The 22,150-nt window shown below is 43.1% G+C and overlaps 1 protein-coding gene across 2 annotated transcripts in view; it reads right to left on the reverse strand.

Annotated features, from left to right (window-relative positions):
- Positions 1-288: 288 nt before the first annotated feature.
- LOC110503840 (T-box transcription factor TBX4-like) overlaps positions 289-22,150 on the reverse strand; it is a 32,405-nt gene continuing 10,543 nt past the window's right edge. For both annotated transcript variants that reach the window (XM_036962006.1, XM_021582394.2), the window contains exons 4-9: positions 15,617-15,736; positions 9,991-10,138; positions 5,008-5,160; positions 4,685-4,773; positions 3,779-4,017; positions 289-3,529 (exon numbers count right to left, since the gene is read on the reverse strand). In XM_036962006.1, coding sequence (XP_036817901.1) covers positions 2,850-3,529; positions 3,779-4,017; positions 4,685-4,773; positions 5,008-5,160; positions 9,991-10,138; positions 15,617-15,736 — 1,429 coding nt within the window. In that variant the 3' untranslated portion in view covers positions 289-2,849. The remainder of the gene's footprint in view (positions 3,530-3,778; positions 4,018-4,684; positions 4,774-5,007; positions 5,161-9,990; positions 10,139-15,616; positions 15,737-22,150) is intronic.

Genomic DNA, 22,150 nt, shown 5'->3' on the forward strand with positions numbered 1-22,150 from the left:
CTAACCTAACCTGGACAACGCTGGGCCAATTGTGCGCCGCACTATGGGACTCCCAATCACAGCCGGTTGTGATACAGCCTGGAATCGAACCAGGGTCTGTAGTGACGCCTCTAGCACTGAGATGAAGTGCCTTAGACCGCTGCGCGGAAGCCCAATTAGGCCAGATATTTTATACTGTATATTACTGTAAATATGTATTATGGTAAAATGATGATTTGTACCCACAGTGGTTAGGTTCTCTTGTGTAGACACACTGCAAGGCCCCACATCCAATAATTTCTACATCCATTTCAGAGAGGAAATTATCTTTATTTATTTTATCTGTGGTGTATGTATTGTGGGATGTTTGTCACACCAGTAAAAGTGTATACTTAACCTAAGTTGCCTATACAGCATATGGGAAATACATGCATAGCCACTGTCATGTTAAGTACAAATGTAATTAATGTTCAAGATACTAACATGATCTCTGTTTACAAAAAATAAGCACCTCTCACCCACCGTTTGACAAGGTAGACATTTCATCCTGTTTGAAGACCCTAGATCTCTGAACATTGATTTGTTGGAGTGGGAAGTTCTCCTAGAGACAGAGAAAGAGAATGAGGGTGAGAGAAAGAATGAAGGCAAGAGAGAGAGAGAACAAGGAAGAGAGAGAGAGAGGAGGCACTGACAAGAGCCAGGGCAGAACCATAACTCAGGACCCTAATGATTGCTGTGTGTGAGAAAGCAGAGGGCTACAGTACCGGTATGTATGTATGCCCTGGGATGTTGTACCTCACCCATTCATTTACATACTGTACTGTCCAGCCAGCTGCCCTGACACACATACACACACATACACTGACATATGACATACACACAAATTATCTCACTTGACAGATAACTAACTAACCCAGTCAATGTTCATGGTTTGATGCCATTTAGGTGGGTGTAGTTGTTAATGTTTAAAAATGTCGTTGATAGCTTGATTGGTTTTTAATAATAATAATTTGGTGGGTGCTTATTTGTCCTATTACACAAATGTACAACTGTGAATTGGAAATGTGTTTTTTTGCATATCCCACCTCTCCCCGAGACACCCTCGGTGAGTGGGGTCATGGCCAGGATTTTCCATTATCTGCGGCGACCCTGGAGCAATTAGGGTTAAGTGCCTTGCTCAAGGGCACATCGAAAGACGTTTCACCTTGTCGGGCTAGAGGATTCGAACTAGCGACCTTTTGGTGACTGGCCCAACAATAGAAATATAATTTATATTTCTGTGGGCCCAACGCTCTAACCTGCTAGGCTACCTGCCGCCCGTAATGATTGATGTGAGCCTATGTGTCTTAGATCACCAATGACAAGAAGTGCTAGTGGAGGATAGACGGAAGTTAAATTCAGACTGAATCCAAGATAGCCAAGGTAATAACCATTAACATTATTACCAGTGCAATACATCCGCAAAGGTACTCTGTTGACTGTTTATTTGTTTTACATAACGCTAAGCAACAATGGGAGGCATTCAAATATTTATTTCATCATGTTTGGGAGAAAAAAAATTCAAAGAAGTTATATGGAGAAAAAACATGTAATAATGAAGAGATAATGTGGGTCTGCTAGGTAATAGACCCACCATATTGTTCTATTATTACCCATCCCTACTTATCAAGGTCAGACAGGCCGGGCTGAATGTTACCCAGTCGTCCCTGCTTCAGTTCAGCTCAGCTTGACTTCACAATGTGGCTCCTCGCCCGCCCCACTCGGGCTGTTTTACATTTGCAGTCTTGTAAGGATTTTTCCAACGCAGTCATTTGGGGCTGGGATTTGTGCGGAGCTCTGTGTTCTGCACTAGCGTTGGCTTAACAATGATTCCTTAAGCTCCCATCTGGTTGGCCAGGGACCTTCTCTGAAGTCTCACTTCAACAGGCGGGAACGCTGCTTCGGAACGGACCGCAGGTTTGGAGCCAAAGTGCTAAGTGATTACTGCCCTATTGTGGTTCAAAGACTTGGGTTACCGCTAACTAAGGGCCGTTTGGCTTCATGCTTAGTAGTGTCACGCTAGCTTACAATATGGCTAGCAGAGGAGTATGGTTGAAGATGAGATCTAGAACTACACTCACTTAAGCTCTGCTCAAATGGACTGCATGGGTGGGCTTGTTGTGTAGTTTACCTGCAGCCCATGTTTACAAGTTCAACAGATTTCTAACTGGCAATGTATCTCAATACAAGCAGAGATTGCAAAATTAAATGAAGGCTTTACTCAAAGTTTCAACAAAACACTTGGCCTGTTACTTCAATCTCTTTACACATACACATCCATGTCCCACTCCCTCGTTTGCTGATAATAATATGATCAAGTTTTGCATTTAAATGTTTTTCTTAGAAACCTTAATCAATTCATTACTGGTACTTGTCCATCTTTACCATAAACACACTACTTCAAAGGCATAATGGATATTTTTCACTTTGCTGAACACATCTCCTTTTGGCAGTTTGACATTGAACGTTTTAGATGATTTTTTTAAGCCATTATATGGCAAGCTTTTGCATAATTCTATAGAGGGGTTCTTCCTCTGGAATACTCATTATCATCATCACAGGCACAATGCTCCTCCAGTCAGGACAACATGGATCTGAAGGAGCAGATCTTTTAGGCAGATGTAGGCTTCTATTGGAGTTTGGTCACTCTGATCTGCTTCTCCTCATGCTAAACTACTATGGCTTCATCATGGTCATCATGGCTGTATTTCAACATAATCTAATTTCAGATGCCTCACAGGCAGTTCAAAGTTGGCTGGCTGGCTGATTCTGAACTGACCGGATGGGTGGACATTGCCGCTGCCTCAGGAGCCACACAGCACTCCCTAGCCCTAGCTATCATTCCAGTGGGCCCCTACACTGCTCTGCCCCATCTGGTACTGGTAGGACGGGTCCCGGATGGATGGGAGGGTGCTCTGTGTTGGGAAGGCCGAGAACTCCCTGTGAGGCCGGAGAGGAGACCCAGGCCCAGGCTTCCTGTGGTACAGAGGAGGTTGGACCACCGGCCTGCTACCCCTGGAACCAGGAACCGGTGGAGAGGAAGACGAGATGGAGGACGACGAGGGGATGGTGGCCAGGCCTCGCTGTGCTGTGGCTGGACTGTAAATTCCTATGTCGGACTGGGGGCGAGGGGGTCCGGTGGGGGTGTGGTGGGGCACCACGGAGGTGGCGGTGGCAGTACTGGTGAAGTGAGCAGTGAAGGGCTGGTAGGGGACAGCCTCCACTGTCTGCACGCTGTACCGCGGGTAAGGCTGCACCGACGCCCACATGTTGCAGTTCAGAGAGGGGGGAGCCAGGTCGTCAGCACCCCCAGCCCCGTGCCCGTTCTCTCCCTCCATCCCTCCGTACATACAGGCCTCCCTGGAGCTTATGGCCTCACCGCAATAGGGGTGGGACAGCAGTGGAGGCTCGTAGGTGGGAGGAGAGCAGAAGTAGTGTTCCTCTGAGACTGCTGGAAGTGCTGTGTCCAGATATGGCCGTTTACAACCCAGTTCCAAGTGCCTGGTGTTATCTGTAAAGAAATTAAGATTAAATCATCATCACTGAGTGAAAAAACTCAATGTATCAACCTTGTGACCTATGATGCTTCTTTATACTGTTTGAAACTGTGTACCAAGCCATTTATATTGTGTGATATTGATGTGTAGCACCAAAAGATGTGTTGCAAGACAACAAAGTTTTCTGAAAGACTAATGAGGACTGCCCATTTTCTGTGATTGACAGGTGTGGAGATGTTCAGGTAGGCCTGTATCTAACCCACCTCTGTGTTTGAAGCAGTGGTAGAGCAGGCTGGGCTCTCGGCTTGGAGGGAAGGAATTGGAGATGTGTTCCTGGTGGTCTGAGTTCCCCAGGGGCACCCCACCCTCGTACTGGTAGTGGGAGAGGACCTGGGGGTGCCCCGACAGGTGCACCCCAGCTCCCAGCTTCCCCGTCCGGTGACCATGTGAGGAGAGGAGCCTCTGGCGAACCATGTTCTTAGAAATCACTGGGTAGTCTTTTCTACGGAGAGGAAGAAGGGAAAACAAGAACGGAAGGATTAGTGTTAGTGTTGGGGAAGCTACTCTGAAAATATAGTTTATCAAGCTACCAGTTACTTCACACTGGAAGAAGTTAACCTACATAAAAGCTACCCTTAAGAAAAATATAGCTTACTTAACTCAATTTTTCTTAGAAAAAGTGGTTAATTACATCCAAACTACTTCTAAATCTAAAATGTCAGACCACAAATTGCAAGAGCAGTTCACTCTGGAGCCAGCTGTTAACAGAATGTGTAAAAAGTAAATTCTTGCCTACTTCACCAATATTTTATTTTTGTTAAAGTGTGTCTGTAGTTCCAGTAGTTAGCTTCACCACTACATGGTAAAACACGACAAAGATTTGAATTTAGTTCAACTACGACCAAGCTACTGCAAAATTTAATTAAATCACTAGTTGAACTAAACGTAGTTCACCACTACTTGCGTTACAGATTCTACTTAGCAGAGAGAGAGTGCTGTATTAAAGGAAGCAAGCACAGATAAAGGAAGAAATGGAACAAGTTCCAAAAGGAACAAATGGTTCCAAGGAATGATGTACTGTCCCAAAATAATAATTGTTTCTATGATAAAGTAAGTATTCCATATACTTTTTATTGAGTGGCACATTCCCATAAACATACAGAACATACCCCTGGAGTCTGGAGACACGCAGGTCCCCTTCGTCGCTACCACGGAAACCCTTGGCAAACGGGTTGTTCTCGATCTTCAGCTGAGTTATCTGAGAAGACAGCAACATATCTTGTCACTGCACTTGAGACTCATCATGAAATGTGCAGCTAGGTTCAGTCAAAAATAGTCTTTCTATAATTTGGAACATTTCTCCTGCAGATAGTGTTTTGAAGACATGCTCTCGTATTACTGACATTAGAAACGTGTCAGACTGTGTGTGCAGCAGACGTTGAACATCAGATAGCAGGTGGCACACATAACATGGGTGGCACACATACTGTACCTTATGGTTCTGGTAGGAGGTGACAGAGATGAAGGCTGTCTCGTGAAACACGTGAGTGCAGTAGGCTGTGTTCTTAGACCCAAAGGCGTTGTTCTCGTCGGCCTTGACGATGTGGAGCCGAGGCTGGTACTTGTGCATCGAGTTCAGGATGATCTATCAGGGGGAAAGATGGAAAGTACAGGGTCAGACGAACGACAGCTGAGTCGATCACAGCACACAGTCCTCTTAGTGGCATCAGTGAATGACCAGACACCACCACAGGTTTAAGACTGTTTAAGACGTTTTTATTTCTTTTTTAAGGCTAGTTGTTCCTCCTTTAAATGAATGGTTGTCCCTGGCCTAGATGTTAAATTCCAAGTGATGTAATTGTATTGACTTGAATAGATTGGGGTGCTTAAGATGCTCAGGTTTTCCATGGCTAGCCTTTTTAGCAGGTAGGCCTATTGTAATACTATTGGAGTCAGCATTAGTGGGCATACAATGCCCAACTTTGTCCATACAATGTGGAAATTTGTCAATATACATACTGTAGTTCAATGTGTTGATACTGAAAAGTGGGCACCCCTTTGTCACACTTGAGTTGCAACTGTATAGTGCATCAATCAGCACGTGTGGAGCGTGCTCAATGTTTGGGTTGGGCGGGGCTAGGTCAGCACATCGGCACCAGTCTGCTCAGACTAGCCCAGTAGCCTAGCCACGTGCTCACTAGAGTGTCAGCAGGGTTGGAGCAAGGGTTATCTCCAGCGCAGCTCTGTCAGGGCCGATGAGCATCAAGCTCTCCCCCACTCCCACCTCCCCTACATTCTAGACTCACGGACCAGTAGTACAAGGGCATTATCTTAACAGGCGAACCCCTCCAGGAGGCTACCACAGAGAGGGGTTAAGACTATCAAGCACAGGCGGGCCGGTTCACCATAATTGGGGAGGATGGGCTCATAGTAATGGATGGAACAGTATAAATTGAATGGTATCGAACACATCGCTACAAATCACTTAAGCTATAGACTTATATCTCCTGCTCTAACTTTAAGCATCAGCTGTCAGAGCAGTTTACCGATCACAGCCAATCTGTAAAAAGCACACCCAACTACCTCATCCCCATATTGTTATTTATCTTTTTGCTCTTTTGCACCCCAGTATCTCCTTGCACATCATCATCTGCACGTCTATCACTCCAATGTTAATGCTAATTTGTAATTATTTCGCCTCTATGGCCTATTTATTTCCTTACCTCCCTAATCTTCTACATTTGCACACACTGTACATAGATTTTTCTATTGTGTTACTGACTGTACGTTTGTTTATATGTAACTCTGTGTTGTTGTTTTTGTCGCACTGCTTTGCTTTATCTTGGCCAGGTCACAGTTGTAAATGAGAACTTGTTCTCAACTGGCCTACCTGGTTAAATAAAGGTGAAATAAAAAATAACATCAAACGCATTTCCATGTGTTTGATACCATTCCATTCACTCCATTCCAGCCATTACTATGAGCCGTCCTCCCCTCAGCAGCCTCCTGTGCTAATCAGGGCACAGGCAGCCGGGGTCATAGTTGCACCCTGAACAGCACAATGCTCACATGCCGTTGCACCCTTTTGCTGAGGCAAGGTTCAGACAGAGATAAACAATTGGTTCATTGGCTGCCTAGAGACCTGAGGCAGAAAACGGATAGAGTTAAGCTACTGGTTGGTTGACTAGAGACTCTCTGGTGATGACCTTTGTCTAGTCTGCTAGTCTGGCCAGTGTCTGTCTGGGGGGAGTGCAGGAAGGAGTCTGACTCTCTCTGTGCTGTCTGGTTGCATTGAGCAGGACAAGCTTTCCTTGGATCAATCCAGAACCAAATCATGCATTCTCTCTTTTATCTTGTGGGTGAAAATGCCAGCCCCAGACAGTCTGCTAACTGTTTTTTAAACCAAGACACTCAGTGACAGCTGGGAAGTGACAGCATTTCAGGAGTGATTCCTTGGACCATCTCTTGGTCAACAGTAGCATGGGTCAGTGGGAGCCCAGATCCCAGATCAGTGATAGTGTTTTTACTGCTGATGCTGAGCAGGTCAGCCTCAAAGGGAAGGGAAGGGCAGGGCAGAGTTTGTGGGGGATGGTCAGAAAGGGGAAGGTCTGTCATAGATATGAGACACCTGGGTTGAATCAAGCTGACGGCCATCCTGCTCTGGACTGGACTAGCAGCCATGCTGACCCACATACTTGCACACACAGTCATGCAGACCGCATACTCTCACATATATAAACACACTTGAAAAGACACACTCTCAAATGCACAAACAACAGAGTCTGTCATTGACTGTCATTTGCTCACTTCATTCACAGGCTGTTTTATTTTGGCTGTGGGTCAGTTAAGAGCAGTGGTGTCAAACAAATTTTTCACCGGAGAATGCATTCAGTCTTCAATGAGGTCCGGAGGGCTGCATTGAAAATATTTTCAATGCTCCCTGACTGTCTAACTTTCATTTCAGTGATTATTAGCGAGCTGGATTTAACCCCCCATGGGCCGTATGCTTGACACCCCTGGTTTAGTGGGTCAGGTGGGTGGTGGATCCAGTGCTATGCAGGGCAGGGAGGAGAGGCTCTCTGGCTCCCCTGCTGGCGTGGGCTGTTCTATGGCCATCAGCAGGGCTTAGCTAGACCTGGCCCCTCTTTCTCTCTGTCCTCATTACTCGCCCTTATCACTATCCAGGCGGCGGACTCAACCTGACAGCGGGCCCCGCCGCTGATCCCAGAGGTTATGAACCTAATGAGTTCTCCTTCTGACGGGATGGCTTTGGACAAGCCTGCTCAGAGTTCCTCTGGGCAGCACTGCTGCCTCCGTCACAGCAAGACACTCACTTTCTCTCTCTTTCCCTCTCTTCTCTCTCTGTCACTCCCTCCACTTCACTCCCTCTTTCACCCTCTGTTCCTTTTCCACTCCGGCCATCTTTTCTCGACTCCTTCCCCCTCTCTCCTCTCTCTCTTTTTCCCTCTCTTCTCTCTCTGTCACTCCCTCCACTTCATTCCCTCTTTCACCCTCTGTTCCTTTTCCACTCCGGCCATCTTTTCTCGACTCCTTCCCCCTCTCTCCTCTCTCCCTCGCTTTCCATAAAGACAGCTTCATGACTCAGTCTCTTATTAAAAAACGCTCTATCCTGCTGTTGTTTTAACGCCGGTCTGTTGAAGTCTCATCCACTGTGTAGTTTTTACTAAATGAGCCGTATCCAGTCACCTCTCTTGTTTTACATGGCCAAGAGAAGTGAGAAGCTATATTGTGTGAAATGACCCAGTGCCTTCCTGGGATGTGACCTACATTGTGAGGCCTCAGTAGCTAACCATCCCCCTCGCTCTCACTCTCTCTCTATTCCTTTACAGTTAATTGAGCTTAAAGATTATAGACGTTGTTGACATTATTCAGAGCAGTCAAGCTGTTGATCAGTTGCATCAGCAGGGCCAAGTGATGTGACAAGCAGAACACTTCGCTCTATGACAAAGAACTAAGTGGCTTTAAGGGCCAAGTGTGAGGTCACATGGCCAAAGTACCTGTTGTTGTTGGGCAATTGTCCAGCATATACCCATAGTTTAGTTGTGTACTGTTACAGTTGAAGTCGGAAGTTTACATACACTTAGGTTGGAGTCATTTAAACCATTTTTTCAACCATTCCACAAATTTCTTGTTAACCAACTATAGTTTTGGCAAGTCGGTTAGGACATCTACTTTGTGCATGACACAGGTAATATTTTCCAACAATTGTTTACAGACACTAGGTTAAGCTAGCTAGCTTCTGTCCTCCTCTGGGTACATTGACTTCAATACAAAACTTAAGAGGCTCGTGGTTCTCACCTCCTTACACAGTAATTATGACAACTTCCGGAGGACGTCCTCCAACCTATCAGAGCTCTTGCAGCATGAATTGACATGTTGTCCACCCAATCAAAGGATCAGAGAATGAATCTATTACTGATTCATACGCTACAGCTAGCTAGCACTGCAGTGCAGTGCATAAAATGTGGTGAGTAATTTCCTCAAAGAGAAAGACGATAGTTTAACAGTTTTGAACAAATTAATTTCTTACAAAATTAAGGAGAAGCGAGAGAGAGAGAGCTATATTTGGTTGTATTTTTTAAATTTTATTTCACTTAGCTAGCAAATGCAGCTAGCTAGTTTAGCCTACTCAAACAGAGAGGGATGCTATGTCAGCTAGCTGGCTATGGCTATCCAACACTGGAACTCTTCCACGTCAAGGTAAGCTTTTGGTTTTATTAATTTATTGCCACCGGGGTCCGCCGGTGTAACTGTAAAACTACTTTCTTACTGTACACTGGGTTTACTAAAGCATTAGTTATTGTAGTTCTAGTTGACTATGACGTGGCAATGATGTTGGCTGTGTGTAGTGGTTTAGCGGTCATGATATGAAGGTTTTTTCGTCTGGTGTCAGACAGCTGATGTGCTGTGCACTGAAGTCCACAAGCGAAGGGAAAAGGTGTATCACGTGTGCTATGAAAGTGAACTGTTAGTGTGTTACCAGGGGTCTATTCATTGCACCGATTCTGTTTAAAAAGGTTTCTTAAATGGAAGCAAACGGAACGAAACAGTGATAAACATTCCTGAATTTGTCCAACAGAAACTCTCATTTGCAACTGTTGGACTAATGATTACACCCTAGATCAGCTAGATGCAGGCAAGGCAGTATTGAATGTGTCACTGTCTGTCACCTTGATTACTCAAATTTCTCTCAACCTGTGCACCTGCGTCATGAAGGGTACAGGGAAAATTTGAGTATCATGTAGTAGCCTAAACCTATCACTGTTACATTGAACTAGGTGAATGGAATATGAATGACAGTCATCCAATATGCTATAATAGAAATAAGGCTGTGCTCATAAAAAATATATATATAATCCTCCCTCATCTTAAATGGCACCGACAGCCACTGATTTGAGTGAATGTTAGACTGTGTGCTGGGATGCTGTAGGTAGGTAAACTGAGGGTCACTCACATGCCCAAAGGGGTCCAGGTGGTTGTTGGTGAGTTTTAGCTTCTGAAAGGACACCAGCTGCCTCATCCAGTGGGCTCCTGTAGCTGGGGAGTCTGGGTGGACATAGAGCCTCCCTGGCATGGCTGGCTCCGCCTTGCCTGCCACCATCCTGAGTAGAAAAAGGAGGAGAAGAGAGAAGAACGAGAGTGGGAAAGTGAGAGGGAGATGAAGAGACAAATTAAGGTGCAACATCATCATCCTCATAAAGACCCCTTGGCTATCTGCAACCAATGGTCATTACTCTGCCAAGATGACTCAGCCATTGCGGTAATCCTGCAGCCATATACAACCCAGCAGCCCTGTGATCTACCAAACCATATTGTCACAGCATGGCCAAATCCTCCAGCAGCCACACGACTCCATTCAGGCTCACTGATAGGCCACTGAGACTTAAGGATCCCTTTTTATACTAAACACATGTAGCTACAGTCAGTAATCATAAACAATTACAGCCGTTTCAGCCCTCACTCCATGGGCTATAGGAACCATTCTCTCAGACTGGAGATGCTGGTGGTTGTTTCAACCGTAACATCAATGCTAATTACGCTCCTCCAAGGTGTCGCTGAGAGAATCCAGAACACCACACTGGCAAACGCTGGGATTCCATGCCCTCCCAGGCCATCCCACAAAGATCTGGAACAAATGGCCGTTAAAAAAAATAAAGAATGGCAGCTGGAGAAAGCAAAGCACGGTGGTGCATTTTATGGAGGCTTTGTCTAAGTCTCAAATGGTACCCTATTCCCTACATAGTGCACAACTTCTGACTATGGGCCCTGCGATTAGGGTGCCATTTGGGACGTAGATTTTTCATGGCATGACTAGGGTTCTGGTTTCAGTACACCCTACCCTGGATATGGTTGTTTTGTCATTTGCACGGCCGGCAGTGCTAATGATTGATACCGCTCCGGTGGGCAGTGGCAGATGCAGGCTGTGGTGGCATCACTAGTCATGGCTAGAGGAATACAGATTATGTCAAATTGACTTCAAAAGTAGATTTGGTTTTGCATTTTAGCTAACCCTAACCCTAACCGTAACCTAATTATCCTAACCTGCTAAGTTAATTATCCTAACCTGCTGCGTAAGTTGCAGCCAGGCGCTCCTTTTCACAAGAGCAATGGTTAAATTGACAGAAACCTGTCAGTTTTCCTCCTTATTCAACCACAACAGACTCAATGTTACGAAAAGTCAATTCTTTCTGGTCAAATTATTTTTTTTACCCCTTTTTCGTGGTATCCAATTTGTAGTTACAGTCTTGTCTCATTACTGCAACTCCTGTACGGACTCAGGAGAGGCAAAGGTTGAGAGACATGCATCTTCCAAAACACGACCCCGCCAAGCTGCACTGCTTCTTAACACAATGCTCGCTTAACCTGGAAGCCAGCCGCACCAATGTGTCAGAGGAAACACTGTATACCTGGCGACCGTGTCAGCATGCACTGCGCCTGGCCTGCCACAGGAGTCCCTAGAGTACGGTGGGACAAGGACATCCCTGCCGGCCAAACCCTCGCCTAACCAGGACGACACTGGACCCATTGTGTGCCTCCCCATCGGACTTCTGGTCATGGCTGGCGTCGACAGAGCCTGGACTTGAACCCAGAATCTCTGGTGGCACAGCTAGCCTTAGAACACTGCGCCACTCAGGAGGCCCTTGTTCTGGTCAATCTGACATAAGCTGTATCCCATCTAGTCAAAACCGGCATCACCCAAGGTATAGGGTCACTGGAAGGACAGCGGGTACAGCCCAGCAGGCAGCTTGCTAATGACAATCTGCAGCTACAGTTTAGTTAGAGCAGCGACTGAGACATGAGGCACTGATCTTGCTGTGCTCAAGGAGCATGCATGGTTTGGCATAATATTATAACATGACCTCAATAACAACAAAGCTGTCTGTGGACAGACTTGTCACAAAAAAATATTACAGTACTAGAGATTTCGATGATCATCATACTGTTTTTGTGTCCTCTCTCTCTCGTTCTGAGAAGTGGTGATTTTCTCTGCAGCCAGGCGCTCCTTTTCACAAGAGCAGTGATTAAATTGACAGAAACCTGTCGGTTTTCCTCATTATTCAACCACAACAGACTCAATTTAGGCTGCTTGCTGAAGGCAGCAAGTGCCTGGACTCATACTCCATCTCTCCATTCCATCAATGAATGTATACAAATGAATGAATGAACAGATGAGTTGGAGATGGACATCACACATGTTGGTCTTGAACACAAAGAAAATGTTGTTAACCAATACACACACAAAAATAAGGGTTCCTCAAGGGTTCTTTGTGAAGGGTGATGGTTCTATGTGGAACCATACTGACCCAAATAACCCTTTGAGTCGTTAAATGGTTATTTGTAATTAGCAGAGTCAAAAAAGGGTTCTTTCCTCTTTTAGTGCTAATTAAAATGTAGGGGTGGTGGATCATTAGAAAAATTTGGGGGCGTGGTTTGAGCACTGCTCTTTTTGTAAAACCGAGTGTCATTACAGTTTATCTCATCTTTTTTGCTATGCCATATTGAAAATGACTATGGCCAATGACAGTGTTTTGTGAAAGACTCATGTATGGCCTTGTGTCAATTGAGAACTGTTGCTTCAGTCAGTGGTTCTCAATTCTCTCCTTAAGGGTCCTTAAGGAGAGAATTGAGAACCACTTACTGAAGCAACAGTTCTCAATTGACACAAGGCCATTCCAGAGCTAGCACACCTGATTAAGCTTGTCAATGAACACAACAATAAAACCTATGGAATTTTAACACTATAATATGGCTAACCAGAAAAAAATAACCCTGTATGGTTCTTCAAAAGGTTATTTGGAGAACTTTTGAGATTGATTATGGTTCTATAAAAAAAAACTTTCTCCATATAGGTTCTATAAAGAACCATCAAGGGTTGTAATCATAACACCAAAAAGGATTCTGCTATATAGAACCTTTTATAGTGCTTTATAGGAAAGGGTTCTTTATAGCAACATAAAGCTTCAATTTAGAACTGTATTAGCATGGTTCTTTATCGAACCTTCAAAAAAGGGTTCTATATAGCACAAAAAAAAGGGATTGACTGTGGTTACAACCCTTTTTGGTGCTGTATGGTTCCACATGAAACAACGTTACATTATCCAACATGACATTTGTGGGGGGGGGGGGGGGGGGGGGAGAAAACATGGTAATTTCTACCCTTCCATTAATTTGGTTTGCATAATGATGTCACAGCATGTAAAGTGTTTGTTCAAGAGGGCCCTCTGCCTGGGATGTGTGTGTGTGTGTGTGTGTGTGTGTGTGTGTGTGTGTGTGTGTGTGTGTGTGTGTGTGTGTGCATGTGCGCACATGTGTGTGTGTCTGTCTGTGTACTGTGTGTCTGTGTGTATACTGTATGTGGGAGGCAGCATCACCTGAAGCATATAAAACTGTCTGAGAGTGTTAAATGTCTCTCTCATTTGCACCCACCGTTAATGTCTACTCTACAGCGTTGGTGATTATTTTCCTACGGTGAGAGGAAGGCCTCTGCTGAGTGGTGGGGGTGAAGCTGTGGGGTTGAGAAGATAATAGCTACTTTCACCTTCCTTAAGCTCACCGCTCCCTCCCCACTCTCCCTAACCTCCACATTTCTTTTGACCCCCCTTTCCATTTCAAAACATCCCTGACTCCTGAGGTCTAAAACCAAGCAGCATCTGAGACAGAGATGAGTAGGTGGATTTCTCATAACAACCATTAAGGATGTTACTAATCTAAGCCCTGAGCTTAGAGAAGAACTTGAGCAATACTGCAAACTGGAAGAACCACTCTGACAAGGTTTTTGGCAGGATTTTACAATTGTCTATGTATATTTTCTATTATGGTGTATTGTATGTATTGCTGTATTGTCTGTTTTTAATATGTACAGTTGAAGTCAGAAGTTTATATACACTGAGGTTGGAGTCATTAAAATAATTTTTACAAACACTCCACAAATTTCTTGTTAACAAACTATAGTTTTGGCAAGTCGGTTAGGACATCTACTTTGTGCATGACACAAGTCATTTTTCCAACAATTGTTTACAGGCAGATTATTTCACTTATAATTCACTGTATCACAATTCCAGTGGGTCAGAAGTTTACATACACTAAGTTGACTGTGCCTTTCAGAAAATTACATCATGGCTTTAGAAGCTTCTAATTTGAATCAATTGGAGGTGGACCTGTGGTTGTATTTCAAGGCCTACCTTCAAACTCAGTGCCTCTTTGCTTGACATCATGGGAAAACCATAAGAAATCAGCCAAGACCTCAGAAAAAATATTGCAGACCTCCACAAGTCTGGATCATCCTTGGGAGCAATTTCCAAATGCCTGAAGGTGCCACGTTCATCTGTACAAACAATATTACGCAAGTATAAACACCATGGGACCACGCAGCCGCCATAGGAAGGAGACGTGTTCTGTCTCCTAGAGATGAAATGTACTTTAGTGCGAAAAGTGCAAATCAATCCCAGAACAACAGCAAAGGACCTTCTGAAGATACTGGAGGAAGCAGGCACAAAAGTATCTATATCCACAGTAAAACAAGTTCTATATCGACCGAACCTGAAAGGCCGCTCAGCAAGGAAGAAGCCACTGCTCCAAAACCTCCATAAAAAAGCCAGACTACAGTTTCCACTGCACATAGGGACAACGATTGTACTTTTTGGAGAAATGTCCTCTGGTCTGTTGAAACCAAAATAGAACTGTTTGGCCATAATGACCATCATTATGTTTGGAGGAAAAAGGGGGAGGCTTGCAAGCCGAAGAACACAATCCCAAACGTGAAGCACGGGGGTGGCAGCATCATGTTGTGGGGGAGCTTTGCTGCAGGAGGGACAGGTGAACTTCACAAAATAGATGGGATCATGAGGAAGGAACATTTTGTGTATATATTGAAGCAACATCTCAAGACATCAGTCTTGAGCTTTGTCGCCAATGAGTCTTCCAAATGGACAATGACCCCAAGCATACTTCCAAAGTTGTGGCAAAATGGCTTAAGGACAACAAAGTCAAGGTATTGGAGTGGCCATCACAAAGCCCTGACCTCAATCCTATAGAAAATATGTAGGCAGAACTGAAAAAGCATGTGCGAGCAAGGAGGTCTATACACCTGACTCAGTTACACCAGCTCTGTCAGGAGGAATGGGACAAAATTCACCCAACTTCTTGTGGGAAGCTTGTGGAAGGCTACCCGAAACATTTGACCCAAGTTAAACAGTTTAAAGGCAATGCTACAAAATACTAATTGAGTGTATGGTAACTTCTGACCCACTGGGAATGTGATGAAATAAATAAAACCTGAAATAAATCATTCTCTCTACTGTTATTCTGACATTTCATATTCTTAAAATAAAGTGGTGATCCTAAATTACCTAAGACAGGGAATTTTTACTAGGATCAAATGTCAGGAATTGTGAAAAACTGAGTTTAAATGTATTTGGCTAAGGTGTATGTAAACTTCTGATTTCAACTGTACATTTTTGTATTGACTGTATAGCTGCTGTCTTGGTGACCAGGTTTCCCTCATAAAGTAGATTCCTTAAGGGTCTTCCAGATTAAATAAAGGATCACATTTTTTAAAATGTGTCTCTGACTAAACTCACCACTTGTTGTCACAGAACTTGTAGCGATGGTCGTCGGCGGGGACAATGTCTGTGAGGAGGATGTACTTCGTTTTCGGGTTCATGCCCGTCACTTTAACCTTGTAGCTGGGGAACATCCTCCTGTGAAGGACACAAGAGAAGGGTCTTACATTAAATTAGACATTTCCTAATGATGATTCCACCCACCATAATACCCACTAGACCTAATGCTCGCTCCCCAACTCACTCAAACACGAATTGGGTCAGCAATTAGTTATTGGTGACAAAGTCACCTCATCCTGATCCAATTTGGAAAGACCTGCCATTAGCTTCTAAGCACCTTTAGTATCGTAAGACCCGTAAATACGGAGGTTTATTTAATGCCTTATGTCTTCGTGCTGTCCTCACACCTTGGAGCTTTGAGGGATGTTGAACGGGAATCAAGGTGATAAGACGCTTTGGGCAATGATGTCACCCAAGCTTTTTGAGCACCTAAGTATCTTCCCTCACCTAGCTACCTTACACTGGAAAAGATTTCCCTCTTCAGATGAGCTAATGAAAATCAGCTTTAGCCCCAAGGTGTCTCTCCATGGGGCTGAGTGCAAAGGGTAAACATGCATAAGAGGCTCTTCTCCGGCTTTGCAGGAGGGTTTAAGCCAGCCCTGAGTGTAGCATCAGCACGGAAAGTGTTCTCCCCGCGGCAGATGAGCGGACGATTAGCACTCAGAAAGCGGCTCAAGCCAGGCTTAGAGACTGATTGGGACGGGTAAGGAGCTAGAGAGGTCACAGTAGATCACAGAGTTGAAGGAGGTATGTAACCACAAACTGGTTTAATCAACTTTATTTGTCAACATATTGTGGTGTGGAAGCTATGTGGAAAATACATTGGATTTGAAAAATGTAATCAATGTAAAAGTATGTTTTGAGGGTGGAAATTCAACCACAATATTGTCATCATTGTTCAACATAGACAAACCTTGTATCAAATATGTTGAATTTGTAAGTTTGAAACATTATATCCACTATCAGAAAGAAGACTATAGGCTGGGTAGTATCTCCTACTGGAGAGTTAATCTATCTACTGCTATTAATTTGGTCTCCCATCCAGGGTTTTGACCAATCCGAGCCCTGTTTAGCTTTTATATGTGTCACTGGCTACTACCAATGTGCTATCATGAGAATGAATACTGAGCAATCTCTAAATAACTAAATCTATTCACTATTGCTACCGAAGTCATTCCAAGGGATAGCTTTAACAGAGCAAATGAAATGTAACCATACTTTATAAGTCATACTGTATATCATCAATTACACTAGTTAGGCCTATATAGCATTTGCAAAGTCATCAACAGCTTTTTTAAAATTATTTTCTTTATTTTTTAAATTATTATTATTTATTTTTTTTACCTTTATTTAACCAGGAAAGGCTCATTGAGATTTAAAATCAATTTTTCAAGAGCGTCCTGGCCAAGATGGGCAGCACCAAGTCATTACAAAAATTACAGACAAACAACATGAAAAACTACAAGTAATCTAGTAAAAACCATAAAATTCACAAGAGTATAACAAAAATAAAAACAGCAAATTAAAAACATTGACAGGTCAGGGAATCAGTCACAAGATCATTCATCAGTGATTTAAAAATACCAATTGGGGCACGTTCTTCCAGTTTAAAAGTATTTTGTAAGGCGTTCCAAGACGATGGCGCAGAGCAGCTTTTGTTCAAATTCAACCCAGGGTTCAACTAAAAGTATAAACTGGGTGGTTCGAGCCCTGAATGCTGATTGGCTGAAAGGTGTGGTATATCAGACCGTATACCATGGGTATGACAAAACATTTATTTTTACTGTTCTACTTAAGTTGGCAACCAGTTTATTATAGCAATGAGGCACCTCTGGAGTTTTTGGTATATGGTCAATATACCACGGCTAAGGGCTGTGTCCAGGCACTCTGCATTGCATCGTGCTCAAGAACAGCCCTTAGCCATGATATATTGGCCATATACCACACCCCCTTGGGCCTTATTGCTTAAATATCCAATACATGTACGCTTAGAGTTTCAAGCTTTAGTTGATTTCAAATCATCTTCAATTGAATCATTAATATGTTGGATTCACATCTCCATCTCAACCAAAAATACTCTCTGTCTATTATCTATGCATAGTCACTTTATCTCTACCTACATGTACATATTACCTCAATTACCTTGATTAACCTGTGCCCCCACTTATTGACTCTGTACCGGTACCCCCTGTATATAGCCTCGCTACTGTTATTTTATTGTTGATCTTTAATTATTTGTTATTTTTCTATTTTCTTCTTTTTGAACTTTGTTAACACTTGTTTTTTTTAAACTGCATTGTTGGATAAGGGCTTGTAAGTAAGCAATTCACTGTATTCGGCGCATGTGACAAATACAATTAGATTTGATTTGAAATCAAGTCAAACTTTAAATGCACTTTACATAAAGTTTGATTTGATTTAGTCCTATTCTTTCAATTTGAATCTTGGTTGAGATGGAGACGTGAATTTAACAAATCAATTATTAATTTGTAGACGAACTGGAATTAAAGCCAGACTAAGTCAGCGGCACAAAATATACATTTCCTTCAAATGTTGATATTTGGTTGCACTGACAACAAAACACAATTCAATATGGGGCCGATTCCAACCCGAGTTAAGCGCGCGTAAATGGAACATAATTCCCTTTTTATGCCCTTTTCTCTCTCCGCATATACTGAATTTGAACTTAAGCATGCTATTCACCCGCTGTTATTTTGGGTGGGGATCGAATAAATGAAGGCTTGGCAAAGGTGTGTCTGATATGCCGTATTCTGACCTTGACTTAATTCCCTCATAATTCCACCACATTTATGTGCAAAGAAACCATAAATAATGTCTAGCCAACATACCGGTTCCAAGTGGAAAAAGCATCCTTTTTTCCTGATACAAATAACACCATTCTCCATGCACTGTAATTTACAACTTGATGAGAGCTATTGATAAGAACTAGGTAAATGAGTAATCCGTTTGAATCAGAGAATTGTAAATATAAATTATATATTTTACCTTATAATCGCTGGAGACAAATGTGAAACCAGTCATATGGCAGCAAACTGAAGCATATCAACATATCAACTTTCCCACAGTAAAGATTATGAAATGCAGAATTTAAATTGAAAGACATTTTAACTTGCACTCTCAAATGTCTTAATTATAGGCTACCCGACATTCTCTGTATCCTATTTCTATCAGGTTAAATATTACCCACTACTGGGTAATTTAATGTTAATTCCCTTCAGTTGGTATAGCCTACATTATCATTCCATTTAATTACATTGTTTTGTTTACAGCCGTGTGGTTGTTGCTGAGGATTATTGGTAACAGTTGATAATATATATATATATTTAAAGACATGTAGGCTAATTAAATCGTTATGGAGTAAAGCGCAGACCAAGCCGTAACAGTTTGAACCTGATGCATGGTGCAATACTCGGCTGTGTCATCACACAATTCCATGGTTAGTGCAGGCAATAGACGAGGGTATAGCCTGCTATTGTACACTATTCTCTCTATTATATTTCTATGTACACTAATCTTCCAACATTACCATGGGTTGAAGAACTGAATGTGAACATTTTCAGAATGAATCAAAACACTGTCTTTTTTCTTTCGTGCATAAATGCTCTCCTATCCTGTTTTTTTATGATTCCTAAATACTTCCTAACCCTAAATAATTTATTCAGCATGAGAAGGAATCACGCCTGAATCACGCCTGCAAATCCTGTTTCATGCCTACACAAGGTAAGTCTGAATACTAACTACTGAGAAGTGTGTGGGAAAGGTGTTCCTAAATCAGAATCGGGTCTTTCCCTTTTGTAATACCGTAAATAGCCTATTAACGTGTCAATAAATGAACAAATTATATGTTGGATTCATGTCTCCAATTAAATCAAAAATAAAAGTTAAAGAATAAGATTAAGCCAGTGGCTCAGATGAAACTATCCACTATCCAAGCATTAGATATCCATAAAATGTTGATATTTGGTGGCGTTGTCCACCAAACACAATTAAATATTACTTTTGTAATTCAGTAATACAGACTAAAGTTTAAGCTATTTTACAAACTAATGTAACAGTATTTATTCAACCTTAAAATAAGTAACATATCCATGGCCACATTTTGAAGTTAGTCTACAGTAACTATAAATGTCTTCTTATGTTCTTATGGGCTTCTGAGTGGTGCACTGGTCTAAAACAGTGCATCGCAGTGTAGGAGGTGTCACTACAGTGCCTGGTTCAAATCCAGGCCGTTGGCCGGGGTAGGCCGTCATTGTAAATAAGAATTTCTTCTGAACTGGCTTGCCTAAAATGTATCATAGAAAGATAGCATGCAAAGGTTGCAGGTATGTGGAGCTTGACACAGTTTCTATAATAATCTGTGCAGAATCAGTATTGATGTACTTTTTATGCAATCCAGGAAATTTGGTTGTGCTATTAGATTAAATAGAGTGATAATACATTAAGTTGTTGTATAAATACAAAATATCTGACATTGTATTACTATTTGAACTTTCTGTGCTTTTAAATGGTTGAAAGCGCAGTGATAATACATTTAGATAACAGCGACGGAAAATCTGACATTTTTCCATTGGAATTTGGTTGGGCTTTTAGATGGTGGAAAGCATAGTGCTAACACATTGGGAATTCAACAAACTTATGGCTGTCTTTTTGAGTGGGTGAATAAAGGTTGAAATTGAATTGATCCAACATTTCAACCAAACATTACTCACATTTCCACGTTGAAATGACGTGGTGTGCCCAGTGGCATGTTCCTACATTTCACCTGATGGTTTTTGAGAGTGCATCGGCAGCACCGCCAAAAAAATTGTTCTCTGCTCTCATCCGTCTCAGAGAGAGAGCAAGAGAGAGAGACTCGGGAATGATAGACAGAATATACTAATATAGCAGACAAGGCCATAAAACACATGAATACCCCTACCTTCCGTGACCTCTTCCCTGTGAAACGGCCCTCTTTTTCATCCCTTCTGCAAAGCAAAAAGTTGCAAAGGGATCTGCAGCACCCCTTATAAACCCCTAAGTGCTTTTTAATGGCGGTTCGGATCGGACAGCACTTTGTACATCTGACTTGTCATCGTACCGCATCCCCCCCCTGAGAGTATGGTCGGTCAAAGGGTCTGTACTCCAGTACAGTTGATCTGCTGCTTCCCCTTCTACCGACAACCGGTTAAAATAGTGGGAGTGTGAGACACACTTGTGAAAGACTGACAGTGACATGCTCTCTGAATAGATGAGTGTAAGAGCGGGCAGATAGCTGGCCCCCTAAGCAGGCCAAGCATAAGGCTCTGGATGCATCAAAGGTAGTGCACTATGTAGGGAATAGGGTGCCATTTGGGACTCAGCCTCTATCTGTTGCTAACGCACAAGGCTTCAAAGGACCCATCCAAGATCTTTCTGGCCTGACAGCAGCCCTAGCTAAAATTTTGTTCATGGATCACATTACTGTAAATACTCAACCCGCCCTGTACAGTAGAGGGGATTGAAGGCAGGTAATCTCTCTCTGTCTCTCTCAGGCTCCAAATCAGTGAGGAGATCAGTCCTGGTGTCATGCTCACAGAAAGACCTTTTAATCTGAGGGGAACATCCAAAACAGATCTGCAGCTCATCCCAGCCCCACTCACACCATCCAACCAGGCCCATATTGAGGCCTGTGTCAATAGATCAGGAGGTCTCCAGAAGGATATAAAGCTATTTCTATGTAACCCACCCTACCATTATTGCTTTTGGCTTTTCAGCACATCCATGATTCCATTTTCCCACAAAGACATGACTTGATCGAAATAGTGGTGTACAGTAACCCCTCAGTTACTGTGGAAACATTGTTCGATCGGGCCCTAGAATTACCATCTCCCTATCTGAGTCCATTTCCAAAAGACTCCACGAAGGGGTAACACAGCACAGCTCTGCGAGGGGGCCCACACTGGATCACATAGCATGTCTAATGGCTAATCGGGGACCTCAATGGCTCAGCCACCTCAGCCCTGCCTGATGACAGATGCTGTGGTTTCCATGGCAAAGCTCCCAAACAGCCATGATAAAATATCCAAGTTGTACTGTCCATCCCCTTGAAGTGCAGCACTTTACTCAAAAGCACGCCTTTGTGTCATCCAAAACAGATTATGACAATGTATGAACAATGGAATAGGGATTCATTTGTTAAAGTGAGTGCCTGTCAAAACTCAAGAGCAGTCAGGACCAGCTGATTGCCACATAATCCCAAGGCATGCGTTTTCTGTGCACGTGCGTGTCTGAGAGAGTGTTTGTGTGTGTAGAGGACTGGAGAGAATGAGAAATGGAGATGGAGAATGTGTATGATATCAGTGTCAGTGTGTGGGTGTGTGTTTGTGTGGCGTGAGCCAGCTGTTTTCCTAGCAGCTCAGCACTAGGAGCCTCCCTGCCTCCTAGGCCCTCCAGTCCAGGGATCTATCCAGGCTCTGTTCCAAATGGTACCCTATTTCATTTATAAAGTACTAC

This window comes from Oncorhynchus mykiss, chromosome 24 (genome assembly GCF_013265735.2).
Source record: "Oncorhynchus mykiss isolate Arlee chromosome 24, USDA_OmykA_1.1, whole genome shotgun sequence".
Taxonomy (NCBI): domain Eukaryota; kingdom Metazoa; phylum Chordata; class Actinopteri; order Salmoniformes; family Salmonidae; genus Oncorhynchus; species Oncorhynchus mykiss.